The sequence below is a fragment of the Lepidochelys kempii genome, chromosome 13 (genome assembly GCF_965140265.1).
Source record: "Lepidochelys kempii isolate rLepKem1 chromosome 13, rLepKem1.hap2, whole genome shotgun sequence".
Taxonomy (NCBI): Eukaryota; Metazoa; Chordata; order Testudines; family Cheloniidae; genus Lepidochelys; species Lepidochelys kempii.
Genome location: NC_133268.1, coordinates 8,172,284 through 8,198,983, shown reverse-complemented (window position 1 = coordinate 8,198,983; position 26,700 = coordinate 8,172,284). Strand labels below are relative to the sequence as shown.

The 26,700-nt window shown below is 50.9% G+C and overlaps 1 protein-coding gene across 5 annotated transcripts in view; it reads right to left on the bottom strand.

The window, feature by feature from the left end:
- Positions 1-26,700, bottom strand: part of LAMA5 (laminin subunit alpha 5) — a 167,095-nt gene that overhangs the window by 30,106 nt on the left and 110,289 nt on the right. For 4 of the 5 annotated variants that reach the window (XR_012154649.1, XM_073309132.1, XM_073309134.1 and 1 more), the window contains 27 exons: positions 23,320-23,462; positions 23,109-23,215; positions 22,002-22,155; positions 21,298-21,458; positions 20,429-20,537; positions 17,845-17,942; positions 17,152-17,353; positions 16,458-16,584; positions 14,958-15,097; positions 13,914-14,029; positions 13,011-13,222; positions 11,530-11,734; positions 11,143-11,287; positions 10,421-10,561; positions 9,694-9,855; positions 9,333-9,434; positions 9,158-9,241; positions 7,556-7,786; positions 6,816-6,929; positions 6,340-6,467; positions 4,966-5,046; positions 4,086-4,300; positions 3,365-3,465; positions 2,544-2,724; positions 1,599-1,742; positions 453-604; positions 245-355 (listed from right to left, as the gene is read on the bottom strand). Coding sequence is in view for 4 of the 5 variants with exons in the window: in XM_073309132.1 (XP_073165233.1) it covers positions 245-355; positions 453-604; positions 1,599-1,742; positions 2,544-2,724; positions 3,365-3,465; positions 4,086-4,300; positions 4,966-5,046; positions 6,340-6,467; positions 6,816-6,929; positions 7,556-7,786; positions 9,158-9,241; positions 9,333-9,434; positions 9,694-9,855; positions 10,421-10,561; positions 11,143-11,287; positions 11,530-11,734; positions 13,011-13,222; positions 13,914-14,029; positions 14,958-15,097; positions 16,458-16,584; positions 17,152-17,353; positions 17,845-17,942; positions 20,429-20,537; positions 21,298-21,458; positions 22,002-22,155; positions 23,109-23,215; positions 23,320-23,462 (3,866 nt within the window). In the remaining variant the exon portion in view is untranslated. The remainder of the gene's footprint in view (positions 1-244; positions 356-452; positions 605-1,598; positions 1,743-2,543; positions 2,725-3,364; positions 3,466-4,085; positions 4,301-4,965; positions 5,047-6,339; positions 6,468-6,815; positions 6,930-7,555; positions 7,787-9,157; positions 9,242-9,332; positions 9,435-9,693; positions 9,856-10,420; positions 10,562-11,142; positions 11,288-11,529; positions 11,735-13,010; positions 13,223-13,913; positions 14,030-14,957; positions 15,098-16,457; positions 16,585-17,151; positions 17,354-17,844; positions 17,943-20,428; positions 20,538-21,297; positions 21,459-22,001; positions 22,156-23,108; positions 23,216-23,319; positions 23,463-26,700) is intronic. The other variant, XM_073309133.1, reaches the window with a different exon arrangement.

Here is a 26,700-nt window from a genome sequence, read left to right as displayed (position 1 = left end):
AGCGGGGTGTTGAAGATCGGGGTTCAGGTTCCCTGGCAGAATGCATGGTGGGTGACCCCAGGACTGGGTTAGCAGTGGGTGCTGCAGGAGTCAAGTGTCCAGCAGCTGCTCAAACTGGGCCTGGCCCTAACTAGCACCGTTGGCTCCTCCCATGGGCACCTAACACTCACTGTTATGAAAATGAACAAGGGAAGGGCATTCTGTGCGTGCAGTGTTATCAGCAGGGGGAGGAGAAACACCCTGCCTTGTGCTGCAGTGCATTCAAATCCTGAGTGAGTTCCACATTCTCGTCTTCCAACTCATCTGCCTTTTGCTTGACCCTGTTCATGGATCTCTGGTATTCGCGCAGGTGGTTCTGAAAGAGAGAGGTGGGGGTGGAAATCAGGTAATAGGACCAGAGTCCCATGTAGAGACTAAGCCAGCGGGAAGAACATGTTAAGCCCTCCACATACAGACACGTTTTTCACAGAGCTGTTTAGACCATGCAGTCGGGCCCAAGCGATGGAGCTGGCGTTCAGGTTGATCAACTGGTTCCTGATGGTGGGGAAAGAGGCCTCGATCTTCTGGAGGTCTTCCAGCAGAAGCAGCACACAGCTGTCACAGACTGCCAAGAGCAAGGGGTGGTGAGTAAATGGCTCTGATGCGACACCAGCTATTCAGCACCCAGGGCTTCTCCTTCCATTTCCCCCTTCCTTACGACCATAGTAAGGACAGTTTTTTAACCCAAAGGGGGAACCACGTCTCCAAATTCCTGCCTCTTGAATTGGATTCCCCTCTGAAGAAGGTGTTAACTTGGGGTCCCCTGGTCACCTTTCAATCCCTTTGCACAAAGGGTCAGGATTTCCAAGTGCTTTTAGGGGTGTGCCAAGGAGTGTAAACTGTCAGCTGACCTGCTCTTGGTCTCACAGCAGCTTCCCACCAGCATACCCCACATAACTCTGATGAAGTTACTCCTGATTGGTGAGATCAGAGCCATGCCCACTATTAGGCTGATTAACACTGTTCCTCTGTTATCTGCCCTAGGGGCACAAAGGAAACCAGCCAAAAGGCAGGGTGCTATCTGCCAAGCTTACCGTCAATGTTTTAATTATTGCCAGGGGCCACCACGCTGCAGGGATCTGACTGACAATTAGGATCTGCCTCCTAGAGGTTACTCTCTAGCAAGTACTGATCAGACTACATCTCCCACAATGCACCATGGCTAGGAGACTCCCATGATGCACCTTCTCCCCTCTCCAAGAGGGGAACCTGGGGTGACTCAAAGGAGATGGTAGGGTTACCAGGGAGCTCGGCTTATAGAGGAGAATCGGCACATGAAGCAGCTTAACTACAATTCCCAGTGCTTTGCAGCAGCATTTCCAAATCAAAATATTTTGGGTTATGGCCAATTTCTTGTTCTGGCCAAAACATTTTCAGTTTTTGAATTTCCACCAAAAATAGAAATTTTTTTAGACGAAAACAAATGTTTTAGAGGTCAAATTTTCTGTGAAACCCTCCCACGCCCCATTTTTCAGCCGGCTCTACCTCACTCCTGCAATAAAGCCGGGGGGGGGGGGGAGGAGGAAGAGTGGGAGGAGAGACAACATGATGCTACTAACCTTCACACCTCATGCTGTCCGGGCCGTTTGCTACAGGGATCTCATACTTCTCTATGCAGGTATCGCATTGCTTCCCCGTCAGGCCATTGGAGCAGGTGCACTCCCCAGTCCGGGGGTCGCAGGAGCCCCCCTTACACTGACACTCTGCCAATGAAAAGGAGGCAGCTGAGGGAGGTTTGCCCTGACCTAGTGAGCCCCCTGAAAGAGGGAACGCTGGGATTCCATCACAGGGCAAACCACCACCACAGAAAAGAATCAATGAACGAACAAGGGCCAATGCGTGGGTCTGTGAACATGCTTTTTTTAATGGCAGGCGAGACTAGCTGAGTCAATCCTCCCCTTTGACTAGTGAAGTTTCACGTTGTTCTGTACATTAGAGACACGGTTTGTTTTAAAAAAAAAACCTTCAGATTGCAATTGCACACCCAGCTTGCATCAGGAATCTCTGGGAGTTTTCTTCAGCTGGATGGGTTGCTTCACAGGCAAGCGGTTTTAGTTAGCAACTCGAGCACTTACCTGCTTTGCTCAAGTAGCTGTGATCACTGCTGGTGCACACGGAAGGGGTGGAAAGGGCAAACGCGCTTTTGAAGCCTAACTTTTTTTTTTTTTTTTTTAAAATCAGGCCCTTTGCTCGGTGATGCCAAGTGCCCACGCAACACTTTGTCATTTAGATCATAACAATAAAGATAAACTATGCCAAACAACGATTAAAAGCCTCCATGGAATTAGGATGGTTTCTTTGATCTCAAAACTGGAACGCTACTGGGGGGCTCTCCAGTTGTAGCACCACAGGGATGACGTAAAACACAACATCCCCATATCTGTGGTGAGAAGGGACCGGGTTCATGCTAAGTGACTAACACAGCCCTTTGGCACTGCAGCAAAGCAGCCCAGAGATGTCCAGATATTTCTTCTAGGAGATTTACTAGCAGTGAAGAAACTCACTTGTGCAGCCATACCCGCTGAGCCCCCAGTAGCCTGGTGCGCACTGCTGGCATCGAAGACCAGTCACCCCGGGCTGGCAGCTACACTGACCAGTTTCAGTGTGGCAGCTTGTGTCTATGGATCCAATGTCGCAGTCACACTTTCGACAGCCAGAGCAGCCATGGTAGCCATAGTACCCATCCTAGGGAAAGACGTGGGTAATTAGCATGCTATCACACACAGGAAGGGGAGGCAATTGGGAGGACACGCTAGCCTTTCATCTCCAGAGACACACAGCTCCACAGTCACTCTGGCCAGCGCTGAAATGTGATCCATAGTCTGAACTTAATTCCCAGAGGCATTTCTTCAGAGCATAAAATTAACACACAATACGGCAAAATGCTGGACAAGGTTGCACAATAGGACTGAGATAGAAATGCACTGGCAGCATTGTGTCCGTAAGCTCACCTGGTGTCTGCTTACTCCAGATGGGGAGTTAGGATCCCCGAAATCCACCCTAGGGTTAAGTGCCTTTTTCCTACAAGCATCAAAGCTGCAGTTAGCACCCCTCCTCCCATCATTTCGGAACCAGGTTCTTTAGACATTGACCTTTATTGTTAGGTATCTGCCTGGTGTAGGCAGGAACTGCATCCATATCGCTCAGCCATCTGCTGGCACAGCAGCCATTATCCTCCTGTCTCTGCCCAGGAACCGCAGTGCGCTCATAATGGGAGGGCAGGCTACAGAAGAGTGGAGCTGGCGTGCAGTGACTCAGCACCAGCCAAGCGTATAGTGATGGAGGCTTCACAGTGCGTGTGGGGGGAACCCACGATTCATTTTACCTGACAGCAGTCGCAGTGCTGACCTGTCACTCCAGGTTTACAGAGACATCGGCCAGTTCTAGGGTCACACGACTCAGTCCCGCACGGCAAACAGTTACATCCTGCCAGGAAGAAACACACCCATTTACCCGACAACTTAAAAAGATCAGCCAGGCACTCTGACCCATCCTGTTTCTGGTGGATTTAATGCGATTTGATAATTTGTTGGGAGGAAATCCTGTCAACTGTGGGAGTTCACTGGTCGTCTTCATTCTCTCATATACGGGGACTGATCCTGCCATCCCTTATTCACATGATTATCTGCCGGAGTAAGACCTATCTCTGTGAAAAGCAGTTTGCAGGACCAGCGCCTTGGATTTTACCATTTGCTCCTCATGGCAGGGCCCTGTAAGGTTAGAAATGTACTATGCAAACCCACCCAAGCACAGAAATAATAATTTGGTTAATATCACTAGTGGTTATTACTGACGAGGCTGCTACAGTGTCAGAGCTTTACCACCTGGGTGCAATTTTTAAATGCCTGCTAAAGAGGGTTGTTTTGTCACTCTTATTTTTAACCAGCGTACCCTTTGAAAGCCAGGAGACCAAGCTAGCGGCTTTGTAAGAACCTACCCAGGTGATGACCACAGCTGTGCCCGCAGGCTGGCTAACTGCACATGCCCGTGACACACTACCCCCGAAATGCATTTACAAGCCGGCCCCGCCTCGGTGCCGCACTTACTCGTGCAGTTCTTTGCCGCCACCGCGTCTCCATGGTACCCTGGGGCGCACACTTCGCACCGGGGCCCGGCCGTGTTGTGCATGCATCCTGTGCAGGTGCCCGTCAGAGAGTCGCAGTCGCTGAACAACATGTTGGGATCCGTGTTCTCGCTGCAGTCGCACGGCTGGCAGGAACTGCCAATCACTAAGGGGTTGCCATAGTAACCTGGGGCACACCTTTAAAATTGTAGCCGGTTAAAAGGGAGCTAAAGCAACAGCCATGCTCGCGCGCACTCCCCCCAGCTCCCATTGAAGCGCTGCACAACTACTGACTACAGGGCAGTTACAGCTAATAATTAGCCTCATGTTTTGGACTCCCACAGCACCTTCCACTCAAAGCACGTCATGGTCACTAATCAAGCCTCACAGGAAGTGTCCCTGTTCTTGCTCTACAGGTGGGTAATCAAGGCAAAGAATGCTGCGGGAACTTGGCCAAGATGACACCCTATGCCAGTAATGGAGACAGTAATAGGGCACATCCCAGCGGTACGCTGAGCCCACACTGATGCACAAAGGAACAGCATATAAGCAATCAAGTGGGCCCAACTCCTGCTGGTCCTGGGAGCCACCAGGCCCTGCTGCTGGATTCGTAGAGGTGTTGCCTTGCAATCGCAGCTGGTATTTTATGCCCCTTCCACAAAATAACGGAAGCCAAACCCACAACAGAGAGGATTCACAACTCAAATCAATCGCTTTCTCCTCAGTCTCCTGTGCCAACGTAGCTGGGGCTTCTAATTTTATTTTCGTCACTATGGAAACTTCTCTTCTGTCAAAGCAACAGCTGCACTCTGACGAAGAAAACCCCCCACGGTCGTGCCCTCCCGTAATTACCAGGCCCTTACCGTTCACACATGGCTCCAGCATAGCCTGGCTTGCAGAGACACTGCATGGTGGAGCCCTTGTGGACACATCCAATGGCAAAGCTGAAATAACACGGGGCAAACGTCAAAGGTTATTTTACTCTGAAGGTACCAGGGCAAAGGGGGCTCTTGTCATTCACTTAGGGGTTTGTGTGAGGGCTGGGAGTGGTTTGTGGCCATAGAAAAGGGAATGGGGTCGGGATCAGCTCATGGGCATGGGCTATTGTCAGGGTTTGGATCTGCAGCAGGGCAAGGGCTGGTGTCAAGAGTGATTTGTGACACAGGCTATGGAAATGTTTAGTGCTGGTGTCGGCAACAGGTGCAAGGACAGGGCAAGGGTTGTGGCGGGTCTGGTTCTCCAGGATAGGCAGAAGGGTGGGGCCAATAGGGACCCCCAGGGTAGAAGGTTAGGGTTGGGGCTGGCAGTAGGTACCAGGTGAAGGTTGGGGTGTATAATGCACCCCTGGCTTGGGTTCAGGTTGAGGCCAATAGGCCTCCACAGGCTAGAGTTAGGCCTCAGGCTAACAGGGCCCCGCAGGGTAGGTGTAGGACCAGTGGAGCTCCCCGAGTTAGGGTTGTGGCCTTCGGGATATGTGTAATTGTTTCATTGGTGTGTACCCCCAGGCTAGTGTCAGTGAGGTGGCCAGTTCTCGTCCCTACAGGAGGGTCAAAGGCTGGGATGTAGGAAGCATTGGTGCAGGGTTAGCCTTGGGACCAGGCGTGAGGGATTCCAGCATATGGCCTGGCAGGTGGCCCTTGGCTAGAGTTAGCGTCGAGGGCAGTACCAAGTTAGATGTGGTTGGAGTCAGGGGCTAAGGACAGCCTGGTTTATAGGAGTGAAATGCCAGTGCAGAACGTCCAGCCCTTGAGAGAATCACACAAGAATGGAATCGCAAAATCACCTTGAAACTTGATATTTTGAAATCTCAACATGAGCTACGCTGACTTGGGGGAAATGGTGCTAATATCGGAACTTTGAACTGGTTTAGGTACAAGATTTGCTAAATCAATACAAAACAATGTTTACATTTTGTCGCTAATATTTTCACACCTGTAGAAATTACTAATATTTCCTTCAGAAAGAAAAAACTCTTGCTGGCTGCACTAGTCACATCAGAGCTGTGGGCCTTTCTCCTCCCTCCATGGCCTACCCCATCATTATTAGCATTAATAAAAAGGGGAGCAGTGTCCTCTTTCCTTGGTAAACAGCCAAAACAGGAATGAACGAACTGGGAATGACATGGCAGCGCATCTCTCCTGGCAGCCAGAAGAAACTCCCTCAGGATCAGGGGAAGAAATCAGACTACTCTGTGGATGAGAAAAAACAGGAGAAAGAACTTCACAGAAGACGCTTACTTGTTGGAAGCAACGGAAAGAGGACATGGACATCCCATGCACTGCAGTGGCCCCTCGAGGGAAAAGTTGCCTACATAACCATCTTTGCACCGCTCACAACGATCTCCCTCCGTGTTGTGTTGGCAGTTCTGCAAGGACAAGACAGAAAACATGTTTGGTATTTCTCCAGGGAAGCGTTCAAACCACGGTTTTCTGGAGGATTACGATGGATTGTTGTTCCAACGGGGTGGGTTAGAACAGACGATGCCCCATTACACATCTGGATGCCTAAATCCTTTCCTCTTCCCCAGCACACCCTGTCTCCTCATCCTAAACTGACTTGAAGACAATAAATCCCCTTGAAATGGCACATGAAGATTTTCAGCGATCAAGACAGTAATTTGGTAACCACTTAACCCAGTCACTGTGTTTTGGAGGGAACCTCTTAGTCAGCTGGTGAGGACGAGCACACATTGTACTTATGGGTAGCTACTTACGATGCATATTCCAGACCCTGGGAGGCACTGATCTGAGTGGCCGTTGCAATGACACGGAACACATTTTCCCAAGAAGAGGCCCTTGGTGTCTCTGTAATAACCTGGAGCACATTCCTAATGAGAGGAGAAGAAGAAGTAGTGACACATGAGTCAAACATGTTTAGACAGAGCTAGCATACTAGCGTAATTACCTTCCATACATGACACTGGGTTTCAAGACACAGAATAGATTAAAAGGGACAATGGTCACGATTTTTTTAGTTAAAATCTTCCCCCCACAATCAACATGAGCCAACTAGTCAGGCAGAAAGACTTATTTAAGGCTTTCAGATATTTACCTAATGCTGGCATTGGACCCCTGAGCAAGCCCCACAGTAGCCCACTACCACTGTCCAAAATTCTAGCTCATGCAAATCTCACAGCAAACAAAGCAGAGCACGTGGGCAATAGCAGGAGATGGAGCACATGTACTGTATAGTTTGCTGCGATTTTGGGACGTCATTACAAAACCGGCAGGTGCAAGTCAAGTTGTCATTAAAGAGCCGCACGCCAGGGATTGGCTGAGGAAACTTGCGCTCGAGAATCTTCCCTGCATTCTAACATACAATGAGGCACATCCAAACCTAACTGCTGAGTGCAACGGCCGTAGGGGAAGTGCTCGCCTCTCACGTGCATCATATGAGCAGACCTCCTATAATTTCACTTGAGCCTGGCAAAAGCACTTCACCTCTTCCCCCTACCTGGCAGGAATCTCCCCTGTAATTTGCCGGACACAAGCACAGTTCGACGTTGCTGGCTCGGTTGCCCACGCTGGTCTCCGTTAGAGTCTCTAGGACCACCCGACGCAGAGATACTGATGAGGCAAGCTGGGAGAAGAGTGCTCTGATCTGCAGCTGCTCTAGGTTAGCCAGCACCATCATCAACTCTTCCCTGGACACTGGGTTGTGCGTCTGAGTGTGTCTGAAGTTACCCTGGTGAAGAGAGAAACTCTAGCGTTACCATGCAGTAAGTGCAAGCCCTGGGTTGCTGATTCTGCCCCTTTGGAGATATTTCAGTCAATCATCCAGCTAAATGAACCCTCTCATCCCTGGGGGGGCTTATCCATACAATATCCCAAAAACTCTTCACTTGTCTGCAGCTATGAGACCTCCTCCTTCCATCTCCACTGGAAGTTTGTCTGAAAATTCAAAGCCAATTCTCTGCCCATGGCCCATTCCCAAAAAGCATAGTGAAAAATCTGTCCATGTGCCCGAGTGATGCTTTCACGCCATTAGGAAGAGCTCCCATTCACACAGTGCCTTCCATCTCCAGAGATGCACACAAACCTCACAAGCCACATACATGCAGCTTCTCTTGGGTGCAGGGCAGAAGCCACTTGATGCACAATACAACAGCATCTGTGCAGGGGAACGTTTGGTCCAGGATGTCAATGCAAATGCTTAGCATAACAAAGGCTGCCGTGGGAGCAATAGGCCTGAATTTTCACAAGGTCCATCTCCCTACTGCCAACTCAGTTTGTACTCGTGCTCCCAATTTGGCATCCAAGGGCCAACATGCACTCCTGCGATTCACCTCCTGCTCAAAGATATGGATGCAAATATGTCGGCACAAAAAAATGCACCTGCAAACACGGATGATAGGCTGAACACTTAACCCTTTAACGTCCCCACAAGGCAGACAGGACCTGGCTCTTAAAGTCTCAGACGAAAGCCCCAGAACTGTATGGAATTTATAACAGAAACTTCTGAGCGTTCAAACAAAATGAAAGTGTTAAGAGTGAGAATTACCAGCAATAGGCAGCATTTAAAGCTACTAGCCCTGTAGCATCTGCACTCAGGGCAACCCTCTCTTCTGTCTGAATGGCCTCTACCAGCTGTAGCATCTGAGCACCAAACAAGGATAAGTGGATTTGTCCTCACCACACCACCAGGAAGTACTATCCCCCTTGGGAACCAAGGCTCAGGGTTCAGTAAGCGACTCACCCAAGGTTACATTAGGAGTCTGCGGCTGAGCTAGGAATTGAACCCCAGTCTCAAGTCCTAGGCTGATGCCCCATCCTCTAGACCATCTTGCTACTCTTCCTGCTTTCCCGGAGCACACACCCTAATGTTTCTCCAACACATCTCCACAGAGACTCTCTCTCTGGGATGACCCTAGCGACACACAAGTGTTCCAGGTTCTGAGGCAGTCACAGACTGCACCAAATTCCTAGGACATGTTAAAAAGTTGCCAAGACTGCAGGCCACAGTACAGAGGAACAACATTCGGTTCTCGAGGCTCTATGCCTAGCGCTGTCTGTTCCTTCAAACTCCAGGGAACGCGCACAGTGTGTCCAAACTCACCTCCACGAGCTGCAGCCGGCCTTCATGTACATCTCCAGGGGAAGGGTAAGTGCCTTCCAGAAACATGATGCTCATTTGGTTTCCCTGGGGAAGGTACAAAGGTGTCCTGTAAGTCACTGGCTGGAAGCATCATTTATCCCTGATGCCCTATCAGAAGGGGTTTCTGAGGTTGTACCTTGAGGATGACATCCGGGCGGGGATCCATGGGAATGAACACATCACCCCTTCTGGTGTCTGAGCGAAGCTCATACCGCAGGTATCCGCCATAGGAGGACACCTAGGGGAGAGCCAAACAACACAGGCAGAAGACGCTGTTATCACCACTAAGCTAAGTGACCTACTATGGTCTTCATGGCTGGTGAGCATAATCAGACACACCCCCACTAAATCAGAGTGCCCGGCAATGGCACAAAGCAGGCCATTGGGCTGAGGCTCAGTGAAGATCAGGGTTGCATGTGACAAGTGTTTGCTTCATCACCTTGACAAATGTGAGGGACGAGCATGCAGGGACTTTGGCCGGGTGTGTTCTCTCTTACCCGGTCTCCAAGGTAAGAGCTGGGTGCATGCCAGTAAAGCTCCTGATAGGCCTCGGGAATGTTCTTCAGGTCAGCATGAATGAGTTCCTCCTCTAGTCTCAGGGAGGTGGCCACTTCTTGGCGGTCTCCGCTCAGTAACACCCACCCCTTCATGTTGAGGAACTAGGAGAGAGCAAGAGAGAGCTGTATGCCTGTTTTCCGAGAGCACCTCACGTGCGGCGCAGGGAATGTCTCTGCATTCGTGCTCCTTCAGGCACGTGGGACAGGGTGGGGGCTGCAGAACGGTCCTTGGAATTTTGGTTACTGTTACTCCAGGACACAGAGTCTCAATACAGGGCTCACGCTCTATAAAACGGGGCGCCGAGAAGAGGCCAGTGGGATCCCAATCATGCTCCAATCCTGTTCCTTCGCTTCTAGAGAAGTGGATTTGCTCAAGTTATTTGCAACCTCAGAACTGCCCCCATGAACTCCCAACCCATAGGGATTCCTGTGGCACCTTCTGTAAAGCACCAAGACCTCCCAAAGGCGAAGGATCCTGGGGCTCAGCTGAGCAGGCTGAATGTACAAGCATGAAAATGGTTAAACCCACCCCCCAGCGCTCCAGGATATCCCACAGATGTAGCACAGAGCAGGAGAAAGAAACCACCTGGGGTCTGGGAGGAACAGAATCCCACTGAACAGAGAGGAAAGGACCACCGAGGTCCCCAAACCCCAGCCCTCCATTCACCTCCATTCGGTATTTCTCAGCACTGTGGCAGCGATCGGTTGCTCCAAAGCAGAAACACCTGGTGCAGCCCTTGGGATTGTTTGCATCCAAAGAGAAGGTCCCCAGGCGGCACTGGTCACACCTCACGCCCTCCACGTTTTCCTGGAAGAAAAATGAACAATGGGGTGTGCCGAGTTTCCCCTACAATTGCTACAGAAGTATGGAAAAGGATGGCAGACTGCGCCAGCAGTTATCAAAACGCTGCCGAGGGGCTGTAAAACGATGCCGTTATTCAATTCATGAGCAGGTTTGCTCGGTAAACCCCTCGTCAGCCATTAACCTCTGCTCACTGTCCAAATGTAACTCCCCCGCACTTGCCAAAGCTTTCCTGTGCCCAGCCAGGGCTGGGATCACCACCCAGAGGAGCGGGTTGCCATCTGGCCACTGAAGAGCTGAGTTATTCTCCAGTGGTGCTGCAGCAAAAGGCCTTCTCGTCACTGACACTTTCAATCCAATTTCTGCTGTTGACAGAGCCTCTTGGGAATCAAAGGTGAGAATGACCCAAGTGTGCCATGAAGCTGAGGGGCATTCCCTACAGAGCACACAGGATGCCACATGCTAGGCACTACCTGTTCTCCATCTCTCCATGCCCTCTCTCCCACGGGCCAGCCAGGTCACGTTGTCGGAGCAGGGGAATTAAATTGGCCAGACAAGCATCACCGGAGTGTGGTAACTAGACTGACCTTGCAGTGACATTGCCCAGTGACCGGATCACACACGCTCACTTCCGTCCCTGCCTGATGACAGTCACACCTCCGGCAGTGCGGATAATGGTAGTAGCCAGGGGAGCAGACATCACACCGTCGTCCAATTATATTGGGTTTGCACCTACGTGGGACACAGCAGCAATGGAATGAAGGTACTTGGCCTTCTGCTGACCTCTAATTCCTAACCAGCGCCAATGCGAAGAATACAACACTGACACCAGTGGGTTATTAATTTACCCTCCCTTCCCAACCTGCTCACATACTCCATGGCGCTCCATAAAGCCAGATGTCTAAGCTAATGATCCCAGTGCTGCTCCTGGCACATCTCCTCCATGCGACCATGGTCCCATCATTGTTCCTCACCTGCACTGTCCACTGTCCGCATCGCATCCTGGCTCCGCCAGTTCTTGGACTCCTGTACGAGAACAATTGCAGTCCTCACAGCCAATCAAGGCGTGGCAGCCAAAGGTCTGGGGTTCACAGACGACACACTCAGGCTTGATGGTATGCGGTGGGCAGATGCACTGTCCCGTCACTTCATCGCACAGGCGGGTCCCACAGTCACAAGCTGCAAGAGAAAGGAAGCAGCTGAGTTCGCTGTGGAAGCAGTAAGAACCCTGGGATAAAACAAAGCCCAAGCAACACCAAGGTTGCAAATCGACAAAAGCGGGTGCGGAGGAGCTTATGCTCTGCCCATCTGCATGCCAGACTGTCTGAAAGGCTGGCATTGGAACCAGCCTCAGAACAGCACCTTGGCATTGCCTGTTCAGACACCAATGTCCAATCCCAGTAGGATCCACCAGGGCAATCAAGTGACTGGCGCCAGGGCTTCCCTGTGTTTGTCATAGAGCTTATGAACAGGGATTTAAGTGGGCCAACAAAAGCCAAGGACATCAGTTCTGAACAGACATCTGCAAGGTGAACCATTCAGGCCTGTTATAGGGTGGCAGTGGGAGGCATTTCCCGACTACAAATTTATTGAAGGGAAGGAAGGCAGCGTGCAGAGAGGAGTCAGATTCTTCTGCTCTGGAGTCTAAGAGGAACCCTGCACATGAGGGACAGCGTGGCAGAGCAGGCGGCTCTTCCATCTCACGACAACTGGTCTGCATTGCACAGGGTGCCCGACCAGGGGATTATATGCCCCACCAATGAACTTGGCAAAATTGACAGCGATGCTTGTTCCGCTGTTGCCCAGAGAATGGACTGGGAGGGTACTGACTGAAATGCAAAGCTAGAAGACACAGGGGAGTCTGGTTTTGTTTTGTTTAACTAAATATTGACAATCACCAGTGATGGGCAGAGAATTAGGACCACATTTAGCCCCAGATTTGGAGTTTGCATGTGCACGCTAATCTGTATTTGCTAACTGCAGAAGCGGGCATGGAAAACCATTAAGTCAGGTTTGAGGCTGGCAGTAAAAGTGCCCATAAACAACCCGGTGAAACCCAGCTTAACAACCCATGGGACAAGCAAAGAAGTGGTGTCCTGGATGAGGTGAATCTTTAAACACCACAAATACACTGGGAACCTCAGGTTACTTGAGAGGAATGGTGATGGGGAAGTGCCTGCTGGAAAGGCTCTTTAGCACACACACTTCCAGAGCACGTACATAATGATATGAGCTGCACTGCTGTTTAACCTCTTCCCCCACCCCCAACAGTACAAACTTCATAGGGAAAATCTCCTGGAACCTTCAACTCCCATAAGGAGGCAGAAAACAGGGTTATCCTCGTCGGCCATTTTCAAGGCCTACAGAACAGGCATCTGGCCCCCAGCAGCCATCAAAGCCCTCAGAGCTGAGAGGAGCAGAGCCTTCCTCCCAAAACACAGAACAGGTAACTCACGCCTGCAGTTGGGGAAGCCCCAGTAACCGGTGGCACACCGGGAACACTCTCGGCCGATGACGTTGGATTTGCAAGCACACTGCCCACCGAAGAGCTCGCACTGGCCCCTGATGGCCCCCGCCTCGTGGCAACGGCAGGGCTGTGCTCCATTGTTGTAGAACAGAGAGAGCGAGATGGCAGAGTCCCTGCAGAACTTGGATGCTGTGGTGGGACTGCAAAGAAAGGGGGAAGAGATTCCTGGGCTGGGCTTTCTTAGACCACGCTCCCCTCAGAGCATCCTCAGGGCTGATTTCCCCTGCAGGTACTTTCTCCAAGGCAAGGTTAGGTTCCCAAGTAATGACAAATCTCCATAAGACAGACTTGATTTAAATGAGATGCCTCAACACCAGGGCACTCCCAACCTCACCGCTACCTTCCCAGATGGTCTACAGGCTGCTCACAAGAGGTGCCGGGCACCCTCAACCACTACTGAAGTCAGTGGGAGTCAAGGGCACTCAATACAGTGCAGGTTCAGGTTCGATATTAGGACATTAAGGACCTCTGAATGCTCCTTTAGATACCAGCCAAGGAGACTCATCTGCTTAAGCTAAAACCAAGATTTTAACCAATATTAACTTGGGTGTTGTGTCATTTAAGTCCCCCAGGGTCCCTGGAGTCAAACCACCCCAAATCAGCGTGAATCAGAGCAAAACAAAACCCAGGTACTGAAAAATCCAGCAGATTTATTAATTTATTAATTAACTGGGCATGGCCAAGAGAAGGGAAGCAATTAAAGCAAACAATTCCAGCATCCTAGGTGGATGCATTTCCCCAGCAATGGCCTATACTCTACTATTCTGTTCCATAGAGACTGCAAAGCCACTGGGCAGCAGAACAGGGTCACTTTAAAACCAAGGTTCTCACTTGATGTAGAAACTATTGACCCCACAGCTGCTGATAAACTCGTAGGATTTGTCCAGGGGTTCCTCCAGCAGATAATGGGAGCTGTAGCTGTCTTCAGGCACCACCAGGATGTAATCCTGCAGCAAGACACAAAGCAACCAGCCACACCCTGGCGTTCAGTGCTTCCTCCCTGCAATGGCTTAGGTAAACCAAAGAGAACCACAAGAAGCACATGCAGCCAGTCAGCTCACTCAGCTGCCTGAGCATGTATTTACAAATGATTGATGTCTCACCAACTGGGATATGGTGCAACACTTCCAAGTGCTTGTCTTTTGAAAAGACAATTGGTCCATGTGGCCCAGTATGCTGCCACAGGCAACAGCCAATACCCCATGTGATTGAGGCTAGCAAAATACCCACCAAGGGCAGTAAGTCTATAGGACTCGGAGTCAGGACACCGGATTTCTGTTTCCAGCTCAGCTGCTGACTGGCATTGTGGCCTCTGGTGAATCCTTTAAGAGCTCTGGGCCTTAGTTTCCCCAATCTGGACGATTGGGATAATAATGCTTACCTGCCTCTGTCTCTAGAGATCCTTGGATGAAAGAGGCAGTGCAAGTGCAAAGTATTTTCACAATAGTGCATGAAACTGATTGTGCAAAAGTGCAAAATATGATCATGACAGCGCATGTGCATCCATGGTAGGAAGGGAATTTCTTCCTGGCCTTCACAGGCTGTCATCGGACTGTCTGAAGCAGCTTGACTAAGCTCAGTCTCCTCCCCTCTCTACTATCATAGAGAGGGGTAATATCATAACATAGTTCCTGGTGGCTGTTGCCCATTAGTGGTGGGTTCCACAGAGCCTACCCTCTAAGCTACAATGCCACATTTCCCGACAGTGGATGCAACTTAGCAGGATGGCTCAGAAAGGGGGAAATGGTGTGAAACATTCCCTGCCACTACCCTACTGAAAATGCCCTAGAAATCCAGTTACAACCCTGCTCCTATTGCTGTCACAGGGCTGGAACCAGGTCTTGCGGTGAGGGAGCCTTTCAGCTATACACTTACCAGCCACAGCTGCTGGCCTGCTGGCACACGAACAATCACCGTCAGCTCGTTATCCGTAAGGTCCAGGATGATCTGGTTCTCGGCAACCACCACACTCCGACAACCGTATCCATGTGGGCAGAAAGCAGCCTTGGCCTGGCCTGAAAGGCCAAAAGAGACGTCAGCCCCTCAGCCGCCTCTATCCCACCCCCAGCCTGCTCCACTCGAGTTCATCCAAAGCAAAGCCAAGGCAGCCAGCTGTGAGCTGCAGCACACACCAACTCTCCCCCGAATGGCCCATTTTGTGGTCCTCATGTCTCAGACATTGACTCAGCCAGCTTGGGAGGCAACCCAAGCCAAGTCAAAGCTTCCAGGGTCCAGCTTCAGGGCTTTGTGGTCTGAGTGAAGACCCTGAGGAAGATGAATAAAGGCAGCCAGCAGGGAAGGGGTTGAGTTTCATAAGAGCCTGCCCAGTGTGTGATGTGTGTGTTGGTGTGAGCGCCATTCGCTTGCCATTCCATTGCTAGGTAAAGCATCGTGCAAAACCTAGTGCAAATCTTCCCCTCTGCACTGGACTTTGTGAAATCGATCCTTTTCGGTGGTGGATATGGAAACAGTGCGCAGCTGGAAGCCATCTCCTTCCCCAGGGGCCCACTGTGTAAGGTCAAGGTCAATTCACAGTTAGGCCCCTAAATAGCTGAGCCCATATGGCTCCCACTGAAGCGAATGGGACCTTCAGGAGCTCGGCACCTCTGAAAGGCAGGCCACTTTAATGATGTGTCTAACTGTGGATTTAGGTGCCTCACTTTATACACCCAAGTTTCAACAGTTGGGCCTTCGTTTCACCTTCCTAGAGTCTGCTGCAGTAACTGAAAGCACCAGTGCCCCATTGGTTCTACCTTTGCTGCAGCCAGCTCGTATATGGGAAAACAGATAAATTCTACAGGCGGTCCAATGGAAAAGCTAGATTCATAGATTTACAGATTTTCAGGACAAAAGGGACCATTAGATTATCTAATCTGACCTGTGTATCACAGGCCATCACAGAATTTCACCCAGTTACTCCTGTACTGAGCCCAATAACCTGAGTTTGGCCAAAGCATACTTTCCAGAAAGGCATCCAGGGTGGATCTGAAGGCTTCAAGAGATGGAGAATACACCACTCCCCTGGGTAGTTAGTTTTAATGGTTAATCACTCTCACTGTTAAAAAGTTTGTGCCTCACTTCTAATTTGAATGTATCTGGCTTTAACTTCCAGACGCTGGTTCTTATTCTACCTGTTTCCACCAGATTAAAGAGCCCTTTAGTACCCAGATCAGATCTCTATCCCCTTTGGGACATTTCTCACACAGCTGCTGCCAGGGTCCTGGGTAGGAGGAAGAGGCAGCTTGGGTGCCCTTGACTCTCTGCCTTCCTCCAGGAACTTCCTACGAGTGATCTGGGTTCAAAAGGAGTTTACAGACCACTTTCCCCATGTCCCTCAGTCCCAGGAGCCTCTCCCTAACTCCCAGCTCTGCTCACCTTGCCAAATCCGCCCACCATTGATTAACACTTCCACAGGGAACGTGGGATGGTTGGGCTGGTAATAGTGCACAACGAAAGCATAGCGACCCAGCGTCTGGATCCGGCTGTTAAACACAGCAGCAGCCTGGCAGGAGCAAAGAGTAAAGAAATCAGAGTTGACATACACTTTCCTCTTCCAGTGCAATCCCCATCCCTCTCCAATGCACCAGTATCACATCCCTTTCAACATGCCAGCAGGAGAATGCTTTGCACCACTGGGGACTCCGTCTCCCTTGTGTATGTGACATTCACAGTTAGCCTCTCCATCTTCCCGGAACCACCAAGCTCAGTTACTCTAAGGCAGAAGCTCTCAGGCTGTAGTCCATGGGGCCCAGCCTGCAGAGCCCTTGCTGGGAGCCTGCAGAAGGGGACTTTGAGAACCAATCAGAGCAGGATTGGGCGGTGAGGAGGGTCCATGTGGATTATGAAGCAATCCACAGAACAAAATACTGGAGAAGCCCAGATGAAAGCACAACTGTGTCGTGGTTAATGAAGATGGAAGGGAAGGCCACAGGTGCACGTGTGAGTCGTTCTGCTACTTTGCCAAGACTTGCACAGAGCAAGTGCATGCCTACGGTGCAGCCATCTGACACAACAATCCCATTGCCACTGAGAGGAAAAGCCCAGCCCAGCTGCAGTCTGTCCTCATTACCTGGGAAGGCTGCAGGAGAATGAACTCTGCTGAGGAGTCCACTGCAGTCGGAGGCCGAGGTGATGGCTCAGTGGGAGTGCCAGCTGGAGCCACTGTGAAGATGTGAGTCAGGGGAAAGTCTGGAGGGATTGACAGAGCCTGGCCTGCTTCCAGGACAATGGACTGAGAAAGCTTCAGAAACCTTGATGGGATGCAGGAACTACTGCACCAGAGGGAGAAAACACAACACATGGGATCACTGGCAGTGGAAAGAGAACTATAAGCTCTGGCATGAGAGAGACTTGCCTATAATATCAATCCAGATTACCCCATGGCGAGGAAGGAGCCTTTACAGGGATTCCTTGGGGCCTTTACCATATGTAGCACTGAGGGAGGGAGAGGAATCCTGTATGGCTAACTTAGTGGTAAGTGATGAACAAGAGTAGGAATTCGGACACACTGAATTGCTGTTACAGAATGTGAGCAAGTCTCAGGAAGGCTATTTCACTGGAGTGATACATGGAGTATATCCCATAAGGGAGACCATCTAGTCTAGTTGTGAGAACACAGGGCTGGAGAGCTGGGTTCTAATCCCAACTCTGCTACTGGCTCAAGTGGGCAGGTCACTTCACCTCTCTGTGCCTCCATCTTTAAAATGGGGATAATATTCACTCTCATAGGTAAAGTGCTTAGAGAAATCATGCACTCCGTTACCTGGAGGGTGAGAAGGTTCCATGGAGGCTGATGCAGTGAACCTTTGGCTCAACATATTCCATGGTGAATTGTCCATAAGGTATCAGGTACACTTTATACTACAGCACCAGGAAGGAAAGAGAAGAGTGGTAAAATGAAACCTTCTGCTACTTGAAGCCTAGATTTGCTCCTTTACCCCCACCCCTGATCCCTAAAGATCAGGCTGAATACTCTAAAGACCCCCTCATAGACACTTTACTGTAGCTGCAGACCAGTGCTGTAGGGCCCTGTGTTTGGTGGAGGGCAGAAGCCAAATGTGTCTGAATTCAATTGCTCTAAGGCAGGGGTGGGTAAACTTTTTGGCCCGAGGGTCACATTGGGGTGTGAAACTGTATGGAGGGCTGGGTAGGGAAGGCTGTGCCTCCCCAAACAGCCTGGCCCCCGTCCCCATCCATCCCCTCCCACTTCCTGCCCCCTGACTGCCCCCCTCAGAACCCCCGACCCATCCAACCCCCCTGCTCCTTCTCCCCTCACCACTCCCTCCCAGGACCCCGCCCCAAACTGCCCCCCCAGGGATCCCACCCCCATCCAACCCCGCCTGCTCCCTGTCCCCTGACTGCCCCCCAGCCCCATATTCACACCTCCCCAACAGGCCCCCCCAGGACTCCCACCCCATATCCAACCCCTCCTGTTCCCTGACCCCCCCAGAACCTCCGCCCCATCCAACTGCTCCCTGTCCCCTGACTGCCTGCTGGGACCTCCTACCCAACCCTCCCACCGCCGGCCCTTACCATGCTGCTCAGTGCAGCAGGAGCTCGCAGCCCTGCTGCCCGCATGGCGGCAACGATATGGGGTGGGGAGGACAGCGGGGGAGGGGCAAGCCTCCCGGGCCAGGAGCTCAGGGGCCGGGCAGGACAGTCCCGCCAGCCAGATGTGGCCCATGGGCCATAGTTTGCCCACCTCTGCTCTAAGGCAAGATTTGTATATGCCTCAAAGTGATTTAGAGCAGTGGCTCTCAACCTTTCCAGATTACTGTACCCCTTTCAGGAGTCTGATTTTCTTGCGTACCCCCCAAGTTTCACCTCATTTAAAAACTACTTGCTTACAAAACCAGACATAAAAATACAGAAGTGTCACGGTGCACTATTACAGAAAAATGGCTGACTTTCTCAATTTTACCATATTATAGAATAAATCGATTGGAATGTAAATATTGTACTTACATTTCAGTGTATAGTATATAGAGCAGTATAGACAAGTCATTGCCTGTATGAAATTTTAGTTTGTACTGACTTTGCTAGTGCTTTTTATGTAGCCTGTTGTAAAACTAGGCAAATATCTAGATGACCTGATGTACCCACTGGAAGGCCTCTGCAAACCCCCACGGGTTCGCGTACCCCTGGTTGAGAACCAGTGATTCAGAGCTTACATCCCATTTTCAGAAGTGACTTTGGCAGTATGTCCCCTTCCATGGTATCTCATCAGAGCATGTTGACCCACTTTGCAGAGTATGGGGGAATTCAATGTAGACTTTTAGCTCCTAAGTGACTAAGTCCCATTTTCAGAAGGCACTGAGTCCTACTGACTTGAAATGACACTTAGGCTCCTCTTTTGAAAATGGGACTGTTACTGAACATCAGTGGGACTCAAGTGCTTAAATCTCTTCTGAAAACGGGTCTCAGGGTTGTCCATATAGAGCCTTAATGCACAGCAAGCCAGCGTGACTCCACAGTGCACTAGCCAGCCATGCACTAAGTTGCGCGTGGACCCTGCTGCTGTGCATTACAAATTCTGCAGTGCACTTTGACCTATTGCTGTCAAAGCACACAGAGAACTTTCAGTGAGCGGCAGGAGGGTCCACACAGCCAGTTAGTGCACGGCAAGCTAGTACCCTGGAGGTTTACACTCCAGCTTGCTGTGCACTCACTAACTGTGTGGACAATCCCTTAGGGTCACTTAGGACCTAACATCTACATTGAATTCCTCTATGCTCTGCAAAGTGAGCCTACAGGTTCTGATGAGACAGAATACCATACTGAAAGACACCATAAGAGAGTTCCGCAAAAGAACTTTCGCCCTCGCTCCTTCAGTCCCAAATGCCCATGACACACCATGGCCTGGTGACCTGTCCATGAATTGTACTATATACCCCCGACTACATCTTGGGTGTTTGGGGGTGTGTGTGTGAGAGCGCTCCAGGGCACCTGCTGGTGCTTGGGGCCTCCACTGTTGCTGGGTGGAGACACCGGGACCACCACTGCTGCCTGAGGGCGGTGGGAAGGAGACACACCGCCACTATTGCTGTGGGGGCTGGCCCCGGAGCCACCTCAGCTGCTCCAGCGGCCTTGGGGCAGGAGCGCCAGCAGGCTGCAGAAGTCACGGAGGTCCTGGAAAATCACGGACTCCGTTACTTCTGTGACCTCCATGACAGACTCGCAGCCTCACTCATGTTATAGACAGAGTTACACACCGTGACTGATCTAACATAGGAACATCACCCTATTCTCCAGGTTAAGTCCTGAATCTACTGGTTCTCGGCCTCCTCCTTCCACACCACCTGGAGCTGAGGGAAGCCACACAGCTGTCCTTTGTAGTGAGGTCTTACCAGGAAGAAGTGGGCTTGATCTGCAGTGAACCGAACGGTTCCCTCTGTGGTAAGTTCAAAAGCTGCCAAGCGATTCTGTGAATCTAAGACCATCCCACGGCAAAGGAAACTGCAAGACAAAAACAGAACTCAAGGATGGCCCTAGGCAGAGCCATAATTCATTTCTTGTCTTGCCAGATATACATTCTTGAAGTTATTTATATAGAGCTGAGGTAAGTCTTTGAATGCCCGCTTGGGGTAGTCACAAGAACGCATTTCCTAAGGATATCCCAAGCCTTTGTTTCCTACTGCTAAGGTCACAGTTTGAAGTCAAACATGAGAGCAGCTCCCAGACAAGGCACTCAGTCTGTGGATTACATAAATATTGTCTAGTGCTTGGAGCAGGTGACTCAAGTACAGGATTCGTCTTTTATTTCCAGCCGCTCTCTCTTGCTGGGATTCCGTCAAGTCACTTAGGCCCAGATTTTCAGAACTGGGAATGCATGTGAGATAAGCAAGCATCAAATTTGCAAGTGCATCGGCCCTAGCTGCAGCAAGCATGCAGAAAAGGGGTTCTGAAGGTCTGGGCTGCCTGCGTCCCACTTTCCCCACTATCAAATGGGAGTGACAATGTGCCTACCCTTGGGTGATGGGGGGTTGCGAGATTCAAGCTGTTACCAAGATCCCACGGTGGGTACTGCACCACCATGTGCCCAGATACAATATTCTCATTCTGAGGCACAAGACTGAACGTTCTATTAGTGCAACAAAGTAGGAAGCAACTGAACAGAGAAGCTTGTCCCCTCACTGTGCAATGCAGGAGAGGGACGTTACCATATTCACTACAGCTGCCCCTTCACTCAGCCTCTTGTTCAGATCTGGCTTCGTACCTGTAGTCACATGTGTGGAAGGTGAGTGATCCCTGCTGGGTGGCTAACTGCAGGGAGCTCATTGCTACGCTGGCCCTCTGCACAGCATCCTTGTTGGCATACTCCACCAGCAGTACGTATCTCCCAGGCTGGGGAACAGCAAGCTGCAGCTGGACCTCCACCTGGGTGGGAAATGAAAATATGACAGAGATACACTGCATCTCACCTCCCTCTACTACACACACAGCTTACCAGTGCTATGTACCAGCTTTCCTCTTCCTGACCCAATACACTCCAGGGACCAAAATGATGCATTGCGATAGCTCTCAGTGGGTGCATACCACCCCCCCCAGCCACACCATATCTTCCCGCTGGGGGCTACATCAGTGAGATTCTTAGGTGCACAGGCTTCAACATATTACTGTATGGACAGGCTAAGAAGGCAGTGGGCCAAGTTTTAAAATCCCAGCACAATGAGCACACACCCCACCCCCCAGCCCATTTACACGCCCAGGGCAGAGTTTGCAGGGGTGACTACATGGGTGAGCAGCACCTAAACACACACTCACACGAGCAGCTTAATGAGCTGCCGGAGGAATAGAAGGACGTGTGGGCAAGTTTCTGGAATAGCCATCCCAAGATATTTAAAGTACAAGCTCTCTCAAGGGGACAGCTGGCACCTTTGGTCTCACAGGGCTGAAGGGTGAAATAAACAAGCTACTCACGTCACCGCCGCTGCACAGCGCCATCTGTGGGTGCGATGGGGTGATGCGCACAGTGGGACAGGGCCTGGGTAAGCTGTTGTCCAGCCGGCACACCATGTTTCCTCCAGCCGCAGAGGGGAAGCTGTCCACAGACAGGTACTTGTACAAGAGGCAGCTAGAAGCGTTAGGAAAGAATTTGTGAAGTTCTGTTGTGAGCGTTGAGTCCAGGTCCCAGGGAGCAAAGCAAGGGCTCCGCTGCTCTCGAGAACATCCTGGCCTTGGACGGAGCAAGAGTTTGTGTTTCACTGGCCACGGCAGCCCCCCCGCTCGCATGCTGTGCTGTTACAAGTGCCTCAGATCTCTCTGGGAGGGTCCACTTCTAGGGGCACACCGGGAAATCAGTCTCCACAGCCCGTTCAGCCCTGGCTGGCAGTCTCCGCAGGGGGACCATGGGGGACGGTGGTGTATGAGAAATGGACGCCTGCCCATTAGGAGTTGAAGAGGCTGGCAGTTCACTTCATGTTGGCCAGCAAACGCTGCTTATTGCTAACAACGTTCCCGGGCTATCGACCAAAGCTAGAAGGGAACGGGGCAGCGCCCCCAGGACTAACCCTTTGAGCAATCCAATGACCTAGGCATCCCTCCCTCCAGTGCAACACCGGCTCCAAAATCCTATTGTGTCCCCAGTGAGATTGGGTGGGGCCCTGCATTAGGTAGAGGAAGCCATTCAGCCTCAAACTTTAGCTGCTCCTGTTCGTTATGTTCCATTGCCACAATCAAAACCTCTCCCCACCCAGCCACCCTCACCCCCGAGCCCTGCAGACTCTTGCGAACACAACACTCCTCCATTGGCCTGAATGGCAGGCGAGAGGCACCACAAGGGTCCCGGTGTAGTTAGCTGCTGTGGCTGACTTCTTCCAAGAGCCTAAGCCCACCCCCGTTTGCCCAGACTCCCCTAGCGAAGGGAGATCCCTGGTGCCTCCCCCACAGAGAGCAGCTGCTGACTGAATGGGACTGCAGCCCTGCACAGAAGGGGGCAGTCTACGAGTTCATTAGTACCAGAGGGTTAAGAGGGCTGGGCAGACCCCAAATAACACAGATCACAAAGAGAGGAATGGAGTTCCTTACTTCTGACTGGCTTGTTCAGGGGCTGGGCTGTAGGTACACGCCTCTGTGACCTTCAGCTGCAGGATAGGCGCTTCGTAGTACGAACTGGGGAGCAAAACCAGATAGTCCTGGAATGGGGGCGGAGAAGGAGGGGGACAAGTTGAGTGTGACTCTGTTCCTCGGGAAACTGCCAGAGTCTTCCTTGGAGGAGGGAGAAGGGAAAGGGCCTTACCAGCAGTATGCCCTCTGCCTCTACGATCAGAGACCACACAGTGGGGTTCAGCACAAAGGGCTCCCCGAAGCTGTTCTGAGGGACGGTGACAAAAGCTGGTTCGGTGCTGGGAGCGAAGATGATCTGCTTGGTCTGCTCAGTACCTGGGGTGGGAAGGACAGGAGACTGTGAGAGGGCACAAGCTCAGGGCGGCCCTGAGGGGATACCGCACAATGGGCAGCAAGCGCGGAGGATACAGTCGGGGAAGTTACTCTGTAAACGTGGCTTGGGGGGAACCTGGTTTAGTCTCTCAAGCAGCGTCCACAGCGGATGTGCTGGGGTCCCACATCAGACAATGATAGAAATAACCCCCGAGCAGAATCTGCTCAGTGAAAAAAAAACCCACTAACTTCCCTACTGCTATTGCTAATCTGTAGCTCTCATCCAACGCTGAATAGCCCATACCCACCAGCATCCCACCAGCTAGAGACAAAGAGAACTTATTTACTATGAAATTATTCAAAGACGAGTGACAAGAATCAATCAGATACACCATACACAATGGAGAATGTTTTGCTGCAAACTCTGAGAGCCTCCTTCCTTTCCCCACCTACCGACATTCCACAGCTGGAACTTAAGAGGGCAATTTAATGCAACAGCCTTCCCCTAGACTTCAGGCCCCATCCTTCTCCCACTGAAATATTTTTGGCTAAACTGACCGTCCATAGATGTTTTAAATCAATTAACTATGAGTGCGATCACAGCACAGCACCTAGTGTCAGAATGGCCACCGGCTAGTTTGCAGGTTCAGGGTTTTTTTTAAAAAAACACAGATGAGCTGAGGCAGGAGACTGCGAATTTCACACACGTGTTCCTCTGACTGTCTTTGTGTGGTTCATTTATAGCATGGCACGCAGCAGGGGCGAGCGAGGGTAGGGCGAAGGAGCATGCTACTATGACGACTGTTTAGCCGCATCCAGTGTGTGGACAGTGCAATTAACTCAAGATTGGACCCTAGATTCCTGAACCATAGCACTTGAGTGCAGCACCATTGAAAATGAGGACAAGGAGGCATGTGTGTTGGATGCCTTTGTGAAGGGGCAGCTCAGAGAATTTGCCCCTCTGACCATAGGAATTATTTCGGGTGCAAAAAAACCCCAAACAAAAAAAAAAAACCACCTCAAAGAGCAGGAGCAAAATGGTGTGAGAAAATTATACCCACAAAAGAGAGGCCGTGTCCCTTTTGAAAAGCGTGCCCTATATTTGGAGCTGTCAGGGAGTGAAAGGGCTAAAAGCTTGCTAAACCGAACGCTGCAAGGGACTAACTTGCTTCTAGGCCCCTGGTCTTAACACTGGCAGCCCCTTCCACACAGAAATGAGGATGGCTCGATGTTTTGGAGATTACATGGCTTAGCAAAAGGGCTGCTGTGCTGGGTCCACTCATCGGTCCACCAGGCTGGGAATATGCCTCCTGCACTAGCAAATACTTGAAGCATCCAAGGGGAAAAAGCCACAGCGTTATACAGCAAGCCAGCTGTAATCCTTCCTGACCTATGTTGTGATCAGATTACGCCCAGCAGCATGTGAGTGGATGACCCTTCTCTTAACTTTCCTGTGTAGAAACGTAACTGGTCGTATAATTATCCAGCTGCTTTCTTCCTTTTTTTAAAGCAAGATCTGGGCATGTCAGGCCCTGTATATATCCTCCAGCTGCTCACTTTACAAGGTAAAGCAACATTTTCTTCTGTGCCAGCCCAGTAGTTCCAAATAAACAACAATATTTTCTACTCAGTGTCACCTTTCATCCCAGGATCTCAGACCATGACATCAACATTAGAGAATTAAGGAACCTCCTCCCTCGCCGGGAGCATTATTATGTACAGATTGTGAAACTGAGATACAGAGGTCAAGTGATTTGTTCCAGGTCACTTGGCGAGTCAGTGGCAGGGAACACCAGTTTTGTATCTCCCAGCCCTGTTTTTTAATCCATTAGACTGGAAATCCTCATGGAGGTACCAAACTGTTCAGCACCAGCCATCCTCAACCTAGCTCCTTGAAACAGCACTCAGCTGACGATGAATGAGTAGAGACTGAATGTAGCAGATGGGAAGACATGCTAGGGTGGGTGCAGTGACGTTCTCTTGCAGGGTCTCTGTGAGAACTGCCCCACTGGGCTAGTTCTCCTGAGGAAGAAATCGCTGCAGCTGGCTTTGAAACTTGCTGGCTTTCATGGTACAGATTGTCGAAGGGGCCTCAGACCACCCTCTACAGTGACTGCAATTTTCTACGTACGTGGCAATTCAAGAACTTCCCTGCAGAGACAGTTTAGCTAACCTCTGCCAGCAAATGCACTTTGCAAATGGACACTGGAGTTCCCACATATGGGAAAAAAACCTGCAGACACAATTTTGCCAGAAAAACACGTGGCACCAAGTGGTTGCAGAGACTCGCTCTTCAGAAAAGTAAATGCAAAAGGTGGCTGCGCACGAAGACTGGAGCATAATTTTACTGTTCCTTTTCCTCACCAGGCTGAGCGCTTGCCACGCTGCAGAAACCAGGAGTCACTTTGCCATCCTGGCATGGGTAGGGTGGGCAGGGATAAGCTTGACTCAGTTCCAAGTCATTCCTTGTGGAAAACCAACCTATAGGGTTTAATAGGGGCCATGCCAATATGGGTCTATAGGAATCCCTTAAAAATCTGACAGAATTTAATAGAAAGGGACAACTTTTCTATAGGGTTTATTGAGCCAGCCTATAAAAAGTAGTCCTTGTCTATGCCATCCTATGGGACTGTTCCAGAAGGGACACAATCAGTCACTGGCCGCCTGGAATACCTTGGTGGCAGCGTTGCATGCTGCCATGCGGGTATGACAGCAGGTTTCAAACGCCAAGCTTGGGAGTGCAGGGGGGCCAGAGGCAATGCCCAGCTGCTCTCCTAGAGTCTCCTGCTGTCACTGACAGCCTAGTGCTAGCAGCCCTTCCAAGGCACCTGCCAAATCACCCTGCCTGAGGGAGAGGAGCCACCCAGCAAAATCGTGCATTGTGGAGAAGGGAGAGCAGCACAGGGGCTCAGACAGTGAGGTCTCACAGAGAGGGCAGCTCTGGTGAAGCAAAGAGCTCCAGGAGGACTGACACTCAGGTCAGGCGTGGCAATGCTCATTCCTGGGGCGTGAGCTCCAGAAAAGAGAAAGCTGCTGCTTGGGTAACAGCCCAGGGGAGAAGCAGACGGGCTCTGAGCTGCCAGAAAAGAGAAAGCCAATGACAGGCGTGAACCCCAGATCCCATCTCCTGGCCTAGCTGAGAGGAGGCATTAGCAGTAGGCTGTGTGCGCGTCTGTGCATGTTAGTTAGCAGGGAGGTAAAGCCCTTTTATCCTCTTCCGCAAAAAACCAAAACCATCTGT